The sequence below is a fragment of the Silene latifolia genome, chromosome 6, assembly GCF_048544455.1.
Source record: "Silene latifolia isolate original U9 population chromosome 6, ASM4854445v1, whole genome shotgun sequence".
Lineage (NCBI taxonomy): Eukaryota > Viridiplantae > Streptophyta > Magnoliopsida > Caryophyllales > Caryophyllaceae > Silene > Silene latifolia.
Genome location: NC_133531.1, coordinates 134635147 through 134655288, shown reverse-complemented (window position 1 = coordinate 134655288; position 20142 = coordinate 134635147). Strand labels below are relative to the sequence as shown.

The 20142-nt window shown below is 37.6% G+C and overlaps 1 protein-coding gene across 1 annotated transcript; it reads left to right on the top strand.

Moving 5' to 3' along the window:
• LOC141587340 (plasma membrane ATPase 1-like) lies at positions 1 to 12514 on the top strand. Its single transcript, XM_074408800.1, has 19 exons — positions 1 to 56; positions 6508 to 6562; positions 6701 to 6802; positions 7162 to 7251; positions 7414 to 7557; positions 7839 to 7973; positions 8049 to 8225; positions 8659 to 8994; positions 9075 to 9194; positions 9291 to 9413; positions 9578 to 9682; positions 9860 to 10007; positions 10103 to 10270; positions 10388 to 10626; positions 10713 to 10745; positions 10840 to 10921; positions 11057 to 11220; positions 11899 to 12069; positions 12167 to 12514. The coding sequence occupies exons 2-19, from the start codon at positions 6533 to 6535 to the stop codon at positions 12395 to 12397; spliced, it is 2598 nt and encodes an 865-aa protein (XP_074264901.1). The 5' UTR covers positions 1 to 56; positions 6508 to 6532; the 3' UTR covers positions 12398 to 12514.
• The last annotated feature ends 7628 nt before the right edge of the window (positions 12515 to 20142 follow it).

The following is a 20142-nucleotide window of genomic DNA, read 5'->3' as shown; positions in this document are numbered from 1 at the left end:
TTCTCTCTATTGTGGGTGCTCTTACCTTCGTCCTTCCTCTTTGCAAGTGACGGCGTGTCTCTCCTGATCATCTTTTATTTTGGTATAAATCTCCTCGAACTTTGTATTTTGGTATATACTCCCTCCGTCCGTTGTTGTTCTTTGGTTTTGGCACAAAGAACATTGAAAAAGGAGGAAGCGAATTATTGAATGACAAGTAAACTAAATTGTATGTGAATGATCAAATGACTCATCAAGTTATTAAAATATATGTCTCTTCGATATATTTTCAAACTGTTGTATCAACTAGCTTAGCTAGTAAAGTCAAGAGAAAATGTATGATATTCATAGCCCGAGTTCAAACCTCGTTAGCATAATTAACAATATTTCAGTCAATATTCCCATATCTTCCACACAATAAAATCTTCTCAATAAAATCACAATAATTGTCATATATTTGTATTAACAGTAACTATGCATTGTATACTACATTTAGGTTGATTGTATAAAGTTCCTTCCCTTATTTACATAGGCTTAGCTCACTATATATATTGTAACATTCATTTGACAGAATACACAATTTTACATTCCTCTAAACCTATTGTCTTATATGGTATCAGAGCCTAAATCGATCCAACCTCCTTCGACCAAAACGCAACACCTTCAAACGCTCCAAACACCACGCTTACCCCGCTTCCGCCATGACTAACAACCAACAAGACTCCACCATCAACAACCCCCACGACGCTGCTCACCCACTCACGGCACCCAACCTCAACCATGTCGTGAAATTGAATCCCCTAAACTACATGACATGGAGGTTCCAATTAACCAACATCTTGTTTGGCCTTAACCTTTTAGGCTTCATCGATGGCAGCCAACCTATTCCTGCCGCCACCACCTTGGATGCCGCCAAACAAGAGGTACCAAACCCTGCCCATATGTCTTGGTTAAAACAAGACGGGCTCATACTCGGTGCCCTTATGGGTACCATAACCGCTGCCCTTCAAACCTTAATTGTTCGGGCTAAAACAGCGAAGGAAGCTTGGGACATCCTTGCCCAAACCTATGCTAATCCATCGCGTATTCACATACAACAAATTAAAACCAAATTCGATTCGATTTCTAAAACCACGGATCAAACCATTACCGAGTACATTCACTCGATAAAAGCTTGCGTGGATCAACTTGCCCTTTTGGGTAAAATACTTGATCCCGAAGACGTAATTTTGAGAGTCCTTAATGGCCTCGATTACGAACTATATAAATCCGTCATAGACCAAGTCCGAGCCCGCGATACACCAATCTCTTTCGAGGCGCTCCACGAAAAACTACTCCAACAGGAATTGATCCTTCACCATAACCCACCCACCAACCACTTCCAACCCTCTGCCAATGCTGCGTACAAAAATTACAACAAATCTCGTCACCACTACAAACCATCCATCACCTACAACAATCAATCCAACCCCACTGCCGCAACCTACAACCAAGCCAACCCTCGTCCTTTCAAAGGACGGTGTCAATGGTGCCGTGAAACCGGGCATGTTATTGCCAACTGCCCCTATTTCCGTAAGCTATACCCAAACATCGCTTTCCCTGCCCCACCACCAAATCGCCACCACCAATCCCCACCTCAAGCCCACGCCGTGGCTATGACCGCAGGCCCCTCGGCTTCCAACCCTAATTACTTGCTAGACAGTGGTGCTAGTCACCACGTGACCCACGACCTTGACACACTCGCTTTTCATTCACCATACTCCGGTCTCGATGAGCTCCTTATAGGCGATGGTTCCGGCCTCCCAATTGCTAACACAGGTACTGTTAAACTCCATGGTATTAATTTGTTAAATGTTCTTCATGTCCCTAAAATATCGCGTAACATTATATCGATATCGCAACTTTGTCGAGACAACAAAGCTTATGTTCTTTTCTCACATGACTGTTTCCTTGTTAAGGCGAAGGTAACGGGAACCACACTTCTCCAGGGCCGAGTTAGAGACGGAATTTACGAGTGGAGTCCTCCAAAACCGCACGCCTACAATACAACCAAAGGACCCGCTCCGCTATCGTTACATCATAGACTAGGGAATCCATCTTATGATGTAATGAAAATAATTAATAAAGATTTGAACTTTTTTATTCATGATTTCGAACACTGTCAGTCTTGCAATATTACCAAAAGCAAGAAATTACCATTCTCGCACTCATCTTTTCGCACCACTAACTCGCTCCAACTATTATTCTCGGACCTTTGAACGAGTCTCGTACCCTCATTTGATAATAATAAGTATTACGTCATCTTCGTCGATCACTTTAGTAAATATATTTGGATGTATCCACTAAAACGAAAATCCGAAACCAATCAAGTTTTTATTCAATTTAAAGCCGTTGTAGAAAAATATTTCAATAAACCGATCAAACATTTCTTTTCCGACAATGGAGGAGAATATGTTAAATTAAATACCACGCTTTTAAATAACGGCATTTCTCACTCAACCTCTCCTCCGCATACCCCCGAACATAACGGGTATGCCGAAAGACGACATCGTCATATAGTTGAAACGGGTCTCGCCCTTCTCAAACATGCGCACCTACCTACCAAGTATTGGCCATTTGCCTTTAACACCGCTACCTACCTCATAAATCGACTACCCACCCGATCACTAAACGGTAAATCACCATATTTTATGATCCACAATAAGCAACCCGACTACACCAACCTCCATAACTTTGGTTGTCTCTGCTACCCATGGCTAAGACCCTACACCAAACACAAATTAGAAGACCGCTCTATTCCTTGTATTTTCGTTGGTTATTCAACCACGCAAAGTGCCTTTCATTGTCTTGATCCAAAGACTCATCGCATATACACCTCTCGTCACGTCAAATTTTATGATGATATCTATCCCTTCGCCACTACATCGACCACCACCCTACCATCTCCCACAACCGACGAATGGACCACATTCTCCCTCCACATTCTTCCTCCCGCTGCCTACACGCCACAAGTCCCTTCCTCCACCCAACCTCAGCCACCTCACCCTCGACCACCCCCCATTCACGTCTACTCTCGCCGTACCATCCCCACAACCCAACCCCATGTCGATCCTACCCCAACGCCATCCACATCACCCACTATCACCACTCCCTCCTCGGCTGACACCCCCATCGAACCCCCTCCCATCACCCACACGATATCCTCCACTACCCCTGCCCCTAGCACACCTCGTCCCAAACCTCCTCAACCAACCAAAACCATAACAACCCGACTAGATAATAACATTCGTCGGCCCAATCCAAAATATGTTAAACTCCCTCTTAAAACCTCGCTTCCAACCGACCTCCCCAACACCATTAAACAAGCGCTCGTTCTTCCCCATTGGCGCAAAGCCATGCAGGATGAATATGATGCTCTAACCCGTAATCATACATGAACCTTAGTCCCACGCTCAAGAGCCCATAACATTGTTGGTTGTAAATGGGTATTTCGAAACAAATTCAATCCCGATGGAACTTTAAAGCAACACAAGGCACGCCTCGTTGCAAAAGGCTTTCATCAACGACCTGGTATTGACTACACGGAAACCTTCAGTCCCGTAATAAAACCCACCACTGTTCGTCTAATACTTTCACTAGCTATAATTAAAAATTGGTCTTTACGGCAACTCGATGTCAACAACGCATTCTTGCAAGGCAACCTTCCCGACAATGTTTTTATGAGTCAACCACCCGGATTTATTAATCAAACCAATCCCGACTATGTCTGCAAATTAAATAAGGCAATCTATGGACTTAAACAAGCTCCTCGAGCCTGGTACACTGAGCTTAAAACCTACCTCATCACTGTTGGTTTCAATCAATCCATCTCTGACCCATCGCTTTTTACTCTCCAAAAACCTACACTCACCATCTACATGCTTATCTATGTCGATGACATTATCATTACCGGACCTAACTCATCGCACCTACAAACCTTTATCGCGAAACTTTCTGCTAGATTTTCATTAAAGGACCTTGGCCCCTTATCCTACTTTCTAGGCATCGAGGTAACCCCGAATGCTCTAGGACTTCACCTAAGCCAATCCAAATACATTCAAGACCTCCTTACCAAGTACAAAATGGCAGATGCCAAACCAAACACAACACCTATGGCTACGTCGCCACCATTAATTCGGGAAGACCAACATCCCATTCATGAGCAGTCCAACTATCGGGCAATCGTTGGGAGTCTTCAATACCTATCACTTACCCGGCCAGACATCGCTTTCTCAGTCAACCGATTGGCTCAATTCCTTCATCATCCCACATCGACTCATTGGACGGCACTCAAACGCCTTCTAAGATATCTTCAAGGAACCCCGAATCACGGAATTCAACTCTAGAAGGACACTCCTCTCTGCCTTCATGCATACTGTGATGCAGATTTTGGCGGTGACAAAGATAATTATCTGTCCACCACCGGCTATATCACCTATCTTGGACGCAATCCCATTGCCTGGTCCTCCAAGAAACAAAAGGGAATTGCTCTATCTACGACAGAAGCTGAATTTCGAGCTATTGCATCCGTCACCACAGAAACCTTATGGCTTCGCAATCTCCTATCCGAACTCAACATCCATGTCAGCAAACCGCCTGCTATATTTTGTGACAACATTTCAGCCACACTGTATGCCAAGAATCCGGTCTTTCACTCGCGAATGAAGCACATGGCCATCTCCTTTCACTACGTTAAGCAATAACTACAACTCGGTCAAATACGTATCTCTCACATCGCCAGCAAAGATCAGCTAGCAGACATCCTAACCAAGCCGCTGCACAAACACCAATTTCATGAGCTCCGCAACAAGCTTGGCCTTATCACCAGAACGTCCAACTTGAGGGGGCGTATTAACAATATTTCAGTCAATATTCCCATATCTTCCACACAATAAAATCTTCTCAATAAAATCACAATAATTGTCATATATTTGTATTAACAGTAACTATGCATTGTATACTACATTTAGGTTGATTGTATAAAGTTCCTTCCCTTATTTACATAGGCTTAGCTCACTATATATATTGTTACATTCATTTGACAGAATACACAATTTTACATTCCTCTAAACCTATTGTCTTATAAGCATCATATTCATCATATTCACCCTTGGCTCTCTTTACACCGAAAAAATATGTTAAACCTACTAATCCCCCTTAAACTAAAAGAATAAGAGATTCTTAAGTTTTCCCGCCTAAATGAGTTGCTCTATATTGGGCTTTGGGCTTCATTATATCCTATCTTTAACCAGGTTATACTGATTTATTTCATACAATAAATAATTTTATGACATTTAAAAATGGGATAATATTTTTTCAACTTGCATTCCCTTTTATTTACTACTAAGAGAATAAAAAATTTCAATAGTTTCCCTTTAAAAAGAAGCAGTTAATACATCCTACAACCAGTTATACCAAGTTGTATACTCTAGAACCCGATCTATATAATAAAGTTTTCGAGTTTTGTTTTAAAGAAGTCGAGCTATACCATAAAATTTCCGAATTACCCACTTAAACATAAAAAAATTAACTTTAAGAAAGCTCCAAAAAATTACACATAAGCTCGATAAGATATAAGTTGGTTGTATGATGCTATTTTACCACTGAAGGTATAATGTTATTTGTGAAAAAGAAGTTGGCTAAATAAGGAAACAAAACTCTATTTTATTAAATTGTTATCTTTTAGTTAAGATATAATCTTTAATCATTATAATTTTTTTTAATTAAATTATAATCTTTTAATTTAAAAATAAAACAAAACTGGTATAAATCTAAAATTCTTATATGAAAAACCGAAAAATTTGATATTATTAGTTTCGCATAATTTTTTTTACCAAGTACGAGTATTTAGTTCGTATAAAAAAAATTATGAACTTATATGATTAATCTCTTGACAAAAAAAACTTTAAAATTATTTGAGATAATTTATAAATTGAAATCATTAGTTTTGTGATGAAAAATTTCATTAAAATATACATTTCATGAATTTACTTAATTCTTTTAATTAATTTTCCATTTCAATTTTTTATCCGCATATTAAAATATGAAAAATTAATAATACGTCAATTTTAAATCTTAAATAATACATTATAAAGTAAGTAAAAGATCTATGAATACCGCACATATATGCGCGAGATCCATACTAGTTAGTAATCATTTGTTTACTTGAGTAGCAATTAGTACTCCCTCCGTCCCGGTCAATTGTGCACCTATTGCATTTTGGGTGTCTCGGTCCATTGTTTACTATTCTATTTTAGGATTGCCTTTGATGACTAACTTGATCATCTACACTCAATTTGGTCCAATTGTTATCAAATAATTGGTGCACTCCTCTTTCCTTGGTCGTCGTACCAAAATCAAAGTTAAACAAATAATCGGAACTGAGGGCAAATCTCGAGGCCCAATTCAATCGCACCACTTAAACACCCTTAAAAACAGCTTTGTGGACTTTGCCGACTTCAGTTCTAATTTGTGTTAATTTTCACGCAGGACTGTTAGGTTGCATGTCATATATATGGCTAAATGGCAATGGGGGACTGATGAGGTAATTCTTTCTTCTTTTGTTGAGTTACTCTTAAATAGGGCCGGTTTTATATATATTTGTCAAAGGGGTCTACGATTAATTTTTAATCACGGTGGTTAATTTTTTGCCTGGTCAAAGTATAATATACCAATTGAGCAGGTATTTCAAACACTGGGATGCAGCAGGGAGGGACTCTCTTCTGAGGCTGTTCAACAAAGATTACGCCGTTTTGGCCCCAATACAGTGACTAGAATTTCAAAGGTGGTGTTACGAATTAATACTACTCCCTCGGTCTCAGTAATATGTTTACACTTTCTTTATTTTGTGAGGGGGAAATAAAAGAAGTGTAAACAAATCACTCGGATGGAGGGAGTATTTCTTTCCCCACATTCATTATTTGCTGGACCTGTGAGTGTCGAACATTGATAAAATAAGGTGGGAGTTCACTACGAACTACGAAGTACTTTATAAATAAGTAGGCAAGGAGGAACTCCTCCTGTCATGTCATTGTCAAATTGACGACCTTGTCTTTTTATCCCGATTAAATATTGAGCCTTAAAAGAGATACGTTTTAGTATCGTCTTAGAAACCTAAAACTAGTCTTGTACTCTTGTTTACAGTTTCAGGGGATCCACAGTTTCTTGGAAGGATTATGGATTCAACTGAATCTGCGGATATTTGCTGCAATCGCTGTTATTTTCAATGACTATGTGAGTGAACATCAGAGTTACCTTTTAGTACTGCATTCGTCTTTCAAATTTACTCCGTCCCTTTTCAATTACTCCTTCCATTCTACTATACCCTTCCCATTTACTTATAGTGAACTGGAGAGCGTACGTATCGACTGAAATGGAATGTATAATTTTGTGCAGGATGACAAGCATCCTGAAACTTTACGGGTTTTGGGCGTCATTTATATATCTGTTTTGTTGATGGTATGTTGTTATGCCAGCATCGAAAGTAGAGTTGATTTAGCTATCCACAGGCTCATGTCACCTCTTGCTAGGAAAGTGAAGGTATTAATTACGGAGTATGATACACCAAATCAAATAAATACTGATTTCATTCATATTTTTTCGCTCTCTACAAATAGAGACCCATCTTAATGTATTTCCGAACATAATTTTTCATTTGTCATTTGTTTGAGTAAAAAAGCTAATTTTGAGAAACTGTTTTGTAAAATAACAACCAAACACTAAAAAACTCATTTTTAAAAACATAAACAGTTTTGGTAAAGTTAGGCCAAACACGATGTATATCTATTAAGTAATTTTTGACAAGTTCATGGCGCCGTCAGGTATTGCGAAATGGAAGGTGGACTAAGGAACAAGCTTCAGTTCTAGTTCCTGGTGATGTGATTATGATCAAGGCGTGGGATGTAGTGCCAGCTGATACTCGACTGCTAGAAGGAGATCCTTTACATATTGATCAGGTGGATTGAAATTATTGCATTATTGGTTTTGTGACAATTTAGTTATATGGCTAACCTTTTCGATGTGCCTGCCAGTCCCCATTAACAGGAGAACCTGTTGAAGTGATAAAACAAGAAGGAGATGCTGTTTATTATGGCTCTATTTGTGAACAAGGAGAATCAAAAGCGGTCGTCATTGCAACTGGGGCGTGCATTTCTTTTCGCAAATCAATTGTTTCAGTAGCCTCCAACAAAGATAAATGTCTGGACAAGGTTATGACTTTTTATAATAAGACGGGAAAATCAATATATTAGTCGTAGCTTATGTTTCTAATATCCAACTATAAAACAGTTCATAGATTATACAACCAGTTCTAGTACGTCTTTACGTCTGGTTGTTTAATTTATGAGTTTTATAATGAAGTTTTCGAGTTTTGATTTAAAAATTATGAGTTTTATAATGAAGTTTTCGACAAGGTTATGACTTTTTATACATCAGATGCGTGTTTCTTAGTGTGTTGGGTTTCACTACTTTCCAAAAAAGTTTCATGCTTTTACCTGAATAGGTTTGGGGGTGCCCATGTCAAAATATGAAGATTTGAGTAACGGTGTAGTGTTTTTTGTTCATTCAGTAAAATTGTAGATTGTTTTATTTATTCTGTGCTTTTGGTCTTTGTTAAGTTAATCACACGCATTTCTACTGCAGATCTTGACTGCCATTTTGAGTGTCAGTATATGCCTAACGGCGGTTGCAATATTGGTAGAAATTGTCATATTTGCAATTGAGCGTCGAGCATTTGTTTCTGGTATTGACAGTTTACTAGTCCTTGTAATTGGAGGAATTCCAATCACCCTGCGGTGGACTACCCTGAATGCAATTTCAAAAGGTTCGCATTTTAGACACCTTGTGCGTGGTAACAAAGGAGCTATGCTAAAGAGAATGTACGTGGTTAAGGAGATGGCGGAGATGGATGTACTTTGTATTGCTACATCAGGAAACTTTTTGCTGAACGATCTTACAGTTTTAAGAGATATGATTGAGGTACTTAAATTAAAGCCTATGTTTTTCCACATTAAATGGTTTGATCTGCAGATGCATGTAAAAATGCAATTATTTTGCAGGTTTTTGATGAAGGAATGGATGCGAGTATTGTAATTTTGATGGCAGCTCGAGCATGTCAGACTGAAAGCCATGATGCTATAGATGCTGCCATACTTGGGACATTAGATGACCCAGAAGAGGTTGATTCCGTTTAGTCAAGCAAATACACGGTTGTTTTTTTCCCGTCAATATGTTTCATATGCTCTATCGTGTTTTGTGTTTTGGTTTTTGTTTAGGTGTGGTCTGGCATTAGTGATGTATCTTTCCAATCGCTTAATCCAACAGGTAATTTAAGGACAATTACCTTTACTGATAATGAAGGTAAAGTCCACCAAGTGTGTAAAGGGGCTGCTCAAGAGGTAAACATTCAAACACACACTCGGTTAAAAACTTTTGCGAGAAAATATTGGTCAAAGTTAACATCGTCTGGCTATCAAAGTCAAATGGTGACAATTTAAATGCGATAGAGAACGTACATTTCAGTTCATTACCAGATCTCCTTATTGTTTTCAATTTCGAACAGATCTTAAACCTGGCACATAATAAAAAGGCCATAGAACAAAGATTTTTTAGAGTTGCCGACTACTTCAAAAACCGTGGCTGGCAATCAGTGGCGGTAGCACATCAGGTTCTGTGTTCCATTATTATTGATTACTGCTCTTTTTAACTAACGCTATAATGTTCGTCATTGACTTTTTGTGGTCTTCAAGACGACGCTGTGATTCCGAAAATTCAAAAGAAGAACAATATAGTGAAAAAGAGGGAGTATTTGAGTGTATGGTTGATGTGTTTTATACTCACACAGGTAATTACTGATCAAGAGTTGAAAGATAATAATAAGAACCGTTGGAATATCATTGGCCTCGTTCCACTTTACAATATTCCTAGGTGTGACAGTGCCGAAACAATTAGAAGAGCTTCTGATGTTGGTATTAATGTAAAAATAATTACAGGTTAGCTATCTTTCTTGAAAGTTCATTATATCTCATAATCAAGCTCTGTTTATGAGTAGTGAGTATCTATCTAAAGATCGTACCTTTATTTTCAGATAATAAGTTAGAGATCGCGAAGGAGATTGGTCGTTCCTTAGGTATGAATACGAATATGTATCCTGTGTTTTCTTTACTCGGGCAGCTTAAGGATGATAAATCAGTTTATACTTCACCAATTACGGATCTTATTGAAAATGCTGATGGATTTTCCAATGTTACTCCAGGTGAGCATAGAATTCTAAACATGTTCAGTGTTAGGCTAACTACTACCACGAGGCTGTTCATGTCTTTTACTACACCTCTAATAATGTACAAATGGTTTGTTATTTGTTTTTGCTTAGAGATCAAGTGCGAAATTATTAAACAATTACAATCTCGGGGACATATTTGTGGAATGACCGGACACTCAGGTATAGATGTCGCTGCTATGAAAAAGGCTGATATTGGAATAGCTCTTGCAACTGCAAGTGATTCAGTTCGCAGGGCTTCTGATATCGTCCTCACTGAACCTGGTCTTGATGTTATCATTCGGACTGTGTTAACCTGTCGAAAGATCTCAAAGCGAATAAAAGCTTTCGCTGTAAGCTACCTTCTATTCATTTTAGTCTAGAACCTGGTCTTGATGTCATCATTCGGACTGTGTTAACCTTATTTTTCCACTTCCAGACTTTCACCATTGCGAGTACAATTCATACCTTGGTAAGTGGCATTTTCCTATCTGCTTATTAGCTCTATCGAGTACTTTCTATCATTCTGTTCTGTATCCCCTTGCGTTCTATTTTTCTCGATGCAGCTGAGTTTCCTGCTGTTTGCGTTGATATGGAAATTTGATGTTCCACCGGTGTTACTCCTCATCTTTGTCATCTTAAATGATGGTGAGTAAGACGCCTCCTTTCCCAATATGGTTTTCTTCTAATTTTTTTTTCTTTCTTTCAAAATCTGTAATATCTCATACGCGGTTGACATTTCTGGAAAGCTCCCTCTAACAGACCATGGTTGTTAATTGGCAGCTCTTAATCGAGGCACTTATGCATCATATGACGTCAAATCATCCTCCACACCAGATCGGTGGAAGCTGGGTGAGGTGCTCAGAACTGGCATATTTCTTGGTGTTTACTTTGCTTCAACAACTGTGTTATTCTTTTTGGCAGCAAACAGTACCGATATCTTCAAGGTATATTCAAAGATCTGCTTTCATAGATCATCGCCATGTTTTGGGGGCGCTCGCCCATCCTGGCAGATGAGATTTTCGAAATTTAATTTAATTTTTCGATTTTTTTGTTAGAAATCATAATGAGGACACATATCAAACATATAAGGAAAGTATTTAAAGTAGAGAGTTTAAAGATGGACAGTGGTGGAGCTAGGGCGGTCGCCCTCCTGGTGCATGAAATTTTCGAAGTTTTTAGTTAAATTTTTCGAAATTTTTTCGAGGGTGCCTTATGAAATTAGTGTAGAATTTTTAAGGGGGAATATAATTAGAGAGAAAAGAGATAAGTTAATCGATAAACTTGCTCAATTAATTACGTAACAACTTAGCCAATATTAGGTTTACAAAGATCAACTAATTCACTACTAACAAGATGCGTATAACCCACTAACCATTAAGGCCACTAATCAAAACCACTAACAACATTATCCTAATTATTAGGAATAATAACCAACACTAATTTTGGAGCATATTCCAACAATTAGTCGTTCGCACCCCCCCTAAAATTTTTCGCACCCCAAGTTCAAATCCTGGCTCCACCAGTGGATGGACAACCCGATAAAGAATAGTGGTACGACTAAAAATAGACGAAGTATTGAAGATGGAGTGCTTAACATTTACTGGTTGCAAATTTTGTGGCAGATGGTATTCGGAGTGGCTAGCCTCAAGAGTAATTACCAGAAGCTTGGGTCTGCAATGTTTCTTCAACTTAGCAATAGTAGCCAGCTTATTGTACTTTTCACACAGTCGCGGCGTTGGTCCAGAGTCGAACAAAACAAAGTCTATGTTTTTTGTCTCCTGACTTCCCAAATGGTAATCACACTTCCACTTCTTACTGCTACATATGTTTTGAATTATATAAATCTTCACATATAATTCAATAGTATACTAATACTATTTTCGTAACCAGATTGCAGCACTGATTGCCGTGTATGCGAATGATGATAATTACTGGCCCAGAATCTCAGGGATCAGCTGGGGTTGGGTCGGTGCCATTTGGATCTATAACTTGTTCTTCTATGTAGTTCTGGTCATTATCAAGTTATTCATTCAAAGTTTATGGTTGGAACTTGCGAGTAACAAACTTTATAAGAAGGCCTATGAATTAATTGTAGAGCAGACATTGGTTAGGAGCTTGTAGATCAAAACCAACTGATAATGATAATGCTATAGCATGGTTGGGAATTTTTGTAGATGAAGAAGACAAAACTCATGCTCAAAACCTGGTTCTTATGTTAATAATATACAAGGCTGTAGGCCTTCATTGTATTTTTAATTAATATTTTAAGAAAAAAAATAAAAATTCCGGTCTTTCCGGTTCGGACGGAAAAATTCCAATCCAAGACCGGACCGGAAATCGGAATGTTAAAAAATGGTGGACCGGACCGGAATTTTTAATTCCAGTCTGGGTCCGGTAGATTACGGTCCGAACATGTCTTTTTTCCCGGTCCGGACTGGTTGTTGCCCAGCCCTAAATACAACTCCCTTCGTGCTGGTTATTTGTTTATTTATTCCATTTATGGGTAAATTAATCATGCTTATAAGAGTTATAACATACTCCGTATTGTTTACTTGTCACTTAAAAATGGTTTTGATGTAATCACTTTAAACTTATTTATCTAAAGTATGTTCTTTTATGGTCAATTTGATATACATTGTCTCGGGTAACCGAGATGGTAGCACTTCCATGCATTAGGTGGTCATGGTAAGGCATCTTGGTGTATGTGAGTGTTACAAATTAACTAATCGGTATCCGTCAAATTAATTGTTACATTTTCCAGTTCTATTTGAGAAAGAAAGGCATTATGAGCACAATATTCGTTGAGGTAGGCAAGATTGTTGAAAGAAGATCTTATTTTAATTCCAGAGCTCAATTCACTTGTGAGATTTAAAAGTGGATGTGAGCTTTGATGTTTCCACCTTTTTGGAATAATGGTAGTTTGTTCCCCTCAGATGTAACAATCTCGGTGACTGTTGTTTGCTGGTCAGAGGGTGGCTCTTCATCAGGGTTTGAATGCTCTTCTGGAGTAACAGTCTCTTGAGTTGTTACTGTTCTGGAAGTAGATGCAACGATGGTTGGGACTGTTACTTCCTGAGAGGGGGAACTGGCAGTGGTAGTGTTACTATTTGTTCCCCCGAGTTGTTGTTCATGTTGGCGGGTAACACTCCCTATGACTGTTGCAGAGCATCGTTGTTAGGAGCTTCCTCATCCTCAAACACGAAGTCTTTTTACACAAGATCAATCTCAAATTTGTCATCTTCATCATCATCATCATCATCATCATCCTCATGTTGTACCTGTCCAAGAATGCTAGATTATTCATCCAATATGACATGGACACTTTTCTCAATTAACATGGTTCGTTTGTTGTAAACTTTATAGGCCTTGCTATGGTCCGAGTAACCAATAAAAACCGCTTCATCGCTACGTGGATCGATTTTTCCTAAGTTGTTTTTACCATTGTTGTGATCAAAACATTTGCCCCCAAAGCATCTAAGATATGAAATATTGGGCTTTCTTCCACGTAGTAATTCATAGGGTGTTTTATTGATAATACTTCTTATGATGACTCGATTATGAATGTAGCAAGCGGTGTTTCCGCTTCGGCCCAAAAGTTCCTAGGCAGTTTACTACACAATAACATGGTTCTAGCCATACTTTCAAGGGTCCTATTCATTCGTTCTACCACTCCATTTTGTTGTGGTGTTCTAGGAGCCGAAAAGTTATGATCTACACCATTGTCATTACAATAAGTGCTATAAATGATGATTTTCAAATTCGGTTCCATGATCCGTTCTTATGGAAACATGTTTTAAATCAAGTTTATTTTAAATCTTTTTAGGAGCCGAAAAGTTACCCATATAAAGTGATGATCTTAATTAACCAATAATTCCCCTTTCATATTCAGTCAAAGAGCATCGTAAGAGAACATAGATGGGGACAAGTTACCCATATAAATCAATGACCTAAAGCAAGATAGACTACACATAGGTAAGGGACCACAAAGCAAGGATTAATCGAGTAATATAGATATAGACAAGGGTTAGTCAATTTACTTGAAAAAAATTAGAACATGAGTTTTACCTTTTCCCCATCTTGACATCATCAAAAGGGCAAGGATGTTATCGTTGGTCAAGAGCAAACACACATTAGAAGACACGAAAAGACACACATAGACGTGACAAGATAAAAAGGTCAACATAAACTTAGGTTTAACCATAGTTCAAACAAAGTTCACTAAGACTAAAGCAAGTTTAAAATTACATCACCAAATAAAATAAGATTGAGGGGCGAGGGGTGAAAGCAAAATGACAAAATAAGATGGTTATAAGGCGAGGTAAGCACTAAGGAGAGGAAGCTTGATCACCATCCGAATCCCCACCCAATGGATCATCATCCATAGGGTCGTCTTAAATGAGACCGCTTTAGTACATACTTGCATAAATAAAAAGTTGTATATACATAAGTAATAGTTATTTAGCCCGTCTTAAATTTAAAATGAATAGTGCCGTCTTAAATGAAAATTAGGATTTTTCCAATATAACTCACATTTTTTCGGTTGATTACTAGGTCTAGGCTACTAGGTCAACTCCAGTGTTTACCTTTTCTTTTCCGAATAGTTATACGTATTAGCAATCAGGACAAAGTAGTTTCAGCTAGTCTTGCTTCTGATAGGCTAATCCCGTCATAAGCTTGTGACCTCTCATAAAAAGGGAGATGGGACAAGGTGGGGCACCTCCCATGTGCTTCCCACTCATCTCTCAATAAGTATTTTGTAAGAAAAAATGGTATCCGTCACAAGCTTGTAATGAATATCTCGCCTGTCTTCAATGAGATTTTGTTAAGTAGTTTTAACATGTCAACAGCTACAAAATGATTAGTTAGGACAAAATGACAACATAATAACAGTTCATGAGGCGCACTTACTAGTTGCTGCAATACAAAATCACTAGTTGGATTATATTTTCACAATCTCGGTTATTTGTTTACTTTAATTTTAGGACAAAGACGAAGGAAAGAGGAAAGAGGAAATGATCAAATATTAGATGATAAATAAATCAAATTGAGTGTGGAGGATCTAATCAAAGTCATTTAAAAAATAGAAAGATAAACAATTAATTGAGACACCCCAAAATAAAATACGCAAATAAATGACCGGAACGGAGAGAATACCAAGTACCCCAGGCATGGTCGTATTTTTCACACGAACGGGTTGTTTTCTACACTTGTTTGCATTTTTAGAATCGGATTTTCTAAAATGTGCCCTAAGGACACATGTTAATAAGTTAAATATAGAAAATTTATTGAGAATATTTCACTAATTATGGTAATTGTGAGTTTGTACATCTATTTTTCATGATTTATTTTCAACAAAGTTTCTCTAATTAACCTCAGGGCACATGTTAGAAAAACCCTTTTAGAATTTCTAACAAAATGAAAACAAGCAAAAAAAATTGTGAGTATGTAGGTTTAGGTAATTGGAATTTAAGTGTAATTGAATTCCTAATTAGGCAATCAAATGAGTTTCGTAAATTCACAAGAATCTCACGCGAGAACTTAATTCCCATAAACGGTATATTATGGTGTAGAAATCCCGCGGGCCGCGGTGAACCAAAATTTCCGCACCTTTATGCCAAAAAAAAAGAAGATATACTTCGTGTCATATATTAATACTTTTTTTGGTTCAATCGATTGCTTAAAATTGATTAAATACTATTCACAAAACAACTTGTTGAATATGGGAGAGTATTAATTAGAAAACACAAATACAAATATTTAATTTTCATAAATACTATTCAGAAAACAATGTTTTTAGGGGGTGTTTGGTTCACGCGTGGGTATAGGTTTGGAATCGGGAATCATACCTTGGTGATATCGGGTTGGAACTTGATACCTCATACCTTGTGTTTGGTTCAATTTTAGGGGTATGGGGTTAGAAATCAATCAAAGCTAAAAACTCTTCAAAATACAATATTTTTAATAATAATTTTTATACTATTCATGTAGAGAAAATTTAATCAAATAAATATATAAAATAATTTTTTTGCAATTGTTTTTATCACTTTTTAATATTTGTAATTTGATACCATGGGTATCAATCTCATACCCACCCCCCTCCTTGGGTATGAGAAACCCATACCTCATGGGTTTGAGGTATGGGTATGAAACCTTCAATTTTGTCAAACAAACACATGGTATGAGTTTGGTTCATTCCAAACCCATACCTCATACCTATATTAGGTGAACCAAACATCCCCTAAAGGGTTTACAATTAATAGATGCTACAACCAGTTGTATGCTCTAAAATCCGAACTATATAATAAAGTTTTCGAGTTTTGTTTTAAAGAAATCGAGCTATACCATAAAATTTCTGAACTCACTCACTTAAACATAAAAAAAATTAACTTTAAGAAAGTTCAAAAAAATTATACATAAGCTCGATAAGATATAACTTGATTGTATGATACTATTGTACCACTGGAGGTATAATGTTATTTGTGGTTTAGTACTCCCTATTAATTATTTTTCTTGTTAAATGTGTTTTATTGAAAGCTTTTTTGACGACAAATACAAATATTTATTTTTCATAATTTTTTTTATACGAGTATTAGTATAAGACATTTATGGTCAAAATTCTACGACATCGACGGAATAGTTTAACAGGAAATGAGAAGGCCGTTCAGAAACGGACGGAGTAAAAATGTACTATAATACAAAAGTCTTCAATAATACCTAAAGAATGTCAACAGCTAAATCACATAGCATCAAACACACCGTAGAAAGGGAAGAGAAAATAAAACAATTCCAAAAAAAAAACGGTTTAAAGAATGATAATGTTGAGAGGAAGCTCATATTTCCCGGCATTCGCAAGAATCGCAACGGTGGTGGTAGTCGTGGCTGCGTCGTTAATTCTAATAGCATCGCCTTCGATGGCATTAACCATTGAGGTCCCAACTGTGCCAAATTATCCTACACTTAATTTTCCACCATGTTTATCAAAAGTACAGGATTGTATGGAGAAATATTTCGTGAACACGGTTTTTACTGCTGCCAGCGAAGATAAACCTGTATGCTGCTCGGAATGGGCTGAGGTTATAAAAGGTGACACAAAGTGTTATTGCGACGCTTTAGCTTCGTCTAGCACTACTAATTCTTATCTGCCACAAACCGATACGTTAATCAAGCAATGTAATATCAACGGGACAGTCGACTCCTTGTGTGGTAATCGTTTTTATTTTTTCGTGTTTTTACTTCCTTTTGCTCGGACTTTGTTTGGATCCGACAATATGCATTTATGATGCTGACGTAATTTGAAATGTATTGACTTCTAGAAAACACAATCTAATTTGAGCCGATCCGTTTAATTAAAGGTCGTTTATTATGTTTCAGGTCCAGGTGCAGGTAAAGGGGCTCCTAGCGGCGCAACTACTAAATGGCCAGGGCCGATATGTGGGTGGATGTTGCTCTTCTCAGGATTATTCCTATATTAGCTGAAACCCAGCTCTTCTAAAATTGGTCTTAACCATTCTTTCCAATTCGAAAAGACGTACTGATTTCATTTTATGCGGTTTCTAAAAACATACTTTGTCCATTACATTTTTCATTGATTTATTTATTTTTGATTACTTGCAATGTCGTCCTTGTGGACGATTTTGCATACATTTTCATTGATTTATTTTAAAAATCTTGCAAATTTTTGTGGAACATTTTAATAGTGTGTTTGTAATACCTCTGATGAGTAATTTGTTTCTTTCTTCTATGATGTTTTAACGATTGATTGGCTATGGAGTATCTCATATCTGAAGGTTTGTGGATTTTCAGTCACCGGTGGCATTTTCCTGTAACTTTCTCCGTATTACCACCCTTCCTGATGATATTAATCAATCACTAAGTTAGTAATGTTTAGAAGACCATCATAAGTTCTCAACCAAAACTATTATATTTAGGGACATGTTAAATCCACCGCACAATTTTACTAAATCCCGCTCTTTTTTATGCCTTATTCTGAGGCCACCCCTTTCAATTCTCACCCACAAATAACCCTAAAGAGAGAGGAAGGGGAGACCAAATAACAACCGCCCCTCCAGCCAACCCACTAGTCGACCCGCGACGGAGATGGGAGTAGGGGGTTAGGTCGACGAAGATGTGGGTAGGGTGCGTTGACGGTGAAGCGGTTGGGTAGGATGGATAGGACAAAGATTTATATAAAGTATGGTGGTATGGTGGTCGACGGCGAGGCTGGGTAGGGTGGTTGACGTCGAGGGGGTCGGGGTGGTCAAAGAGGAGGGGTAGGTCGACGACGATATGGGTTGAGTTGATAAGCGAAGTATGGTGGAAGTATGGACAGCGGCGCGGGGTGAGGTGGCCGGGGCTAGGGGAGGAGAAAGGGAGGTGGGGTGGCAGGAGGTGTCAAGGACATTGGATTTTGACTGGAATCAACATTTTCTTTCTCTAAGAGTGCCCCATACCATGTGGTGAAATTCTGCTTCGTGATTTATTAGGGTTTGTCAGGATTCTCTGGCTCGGAGACCATGTTAAGAAGACCATCATCAACCAAAACTTTAAGGTGATGATTGAGGTCCAACTATTATATTTATATTCTATTAACTAAACGGCATTAAGTATGTAAGATTCATTTAGCCTTGTGATTTTTTTTCTTTTTTTTGGTATAAAGGAAGATACAAAGACGATTTTGATGTGGTGGGGTTCGAATCCACGTCATGAGTACCACTGCTCATAACTTTACCAACTAAACTAGTTGACATATGCATTTTAGCCTTGTGACATGAGATTGATGACTACACCGTATTTTGTATGACATTTTAAAGTAAAAATAGTGTCTCAAATTTAGGGATGAAGTTAGGTTCAAATTCGAAGTAGATAGATCCGTAACATCAATCTTATCTACATTTTAATCATGGTTATATATTTGGAAAAAAAAGTTATCATGTCTCGGGTTCGTATCACATGTAAATGGGTCACGGATCTTTCAACCCAAACCCGACCCAATTAATTATTATGTCGTGTTCATGTCGGCCACTTACACAAACGGGTCATCAAGACTCAACCATAACCCATTAATTTAGTGTCCTCTTTTGTCATTTCATTATTTCAACTCTACCAATAATCATTCAATTCACATTTAACTTGTTTTGCATTTTTTTTAAATGATTCAAAATTACTATTGTATTTTTTAGTTATATTATTTACCACACACTATTGATAATATGATCCAAAAAGACATATACTTAAATATTAGTAATCCAGACATGGGCTAGATAGGTAGTCTCATTAATCATTACTATTAGATCAAACCATTTCAATTTACTTGGGTAAACGAACCTTTTTCTTGATATAAACGCATTTTGAACTTTGAGTAATCAATGAACAAATTTACTTATCTTTTATACTAAAAAAATCTACTTCTAAATCCATTTTCAGCTATATCACTACAAGAAAAACTAAAACAGGCGACCGAAATTTGGCGACTGATACTGGTAGTCGCCAAATTGGCGACTGATTTACAATTTGGCGACTGAAATCAGTCGCTAATTTGGCGACTAAATTTTTTAAAAAGGGAATCTAATTTGGCGACTGATATGTCAGATTTGGCGACGGATTTTAATGTAGTCGCCCAATCAAAATTCAGTCGCCAATTTTTTTTATACAAACCAGACCCCCCTCTCTCCTACTTTACTCTTTCGAAACCAAAAAAAAAAGGCGATTGTTCCTACGACGACGACGAACGGCGACGAGACTACACTACCACCACCACTTCCACCGCCATTTCCACCGCCACTTCCACCCTCTTTAATTAGGTTAGTTTTTTTTTGTTTAATTTCAGTTTAATTAGTTTTATTTGTTAGATTAATTTGTAGTTAGTT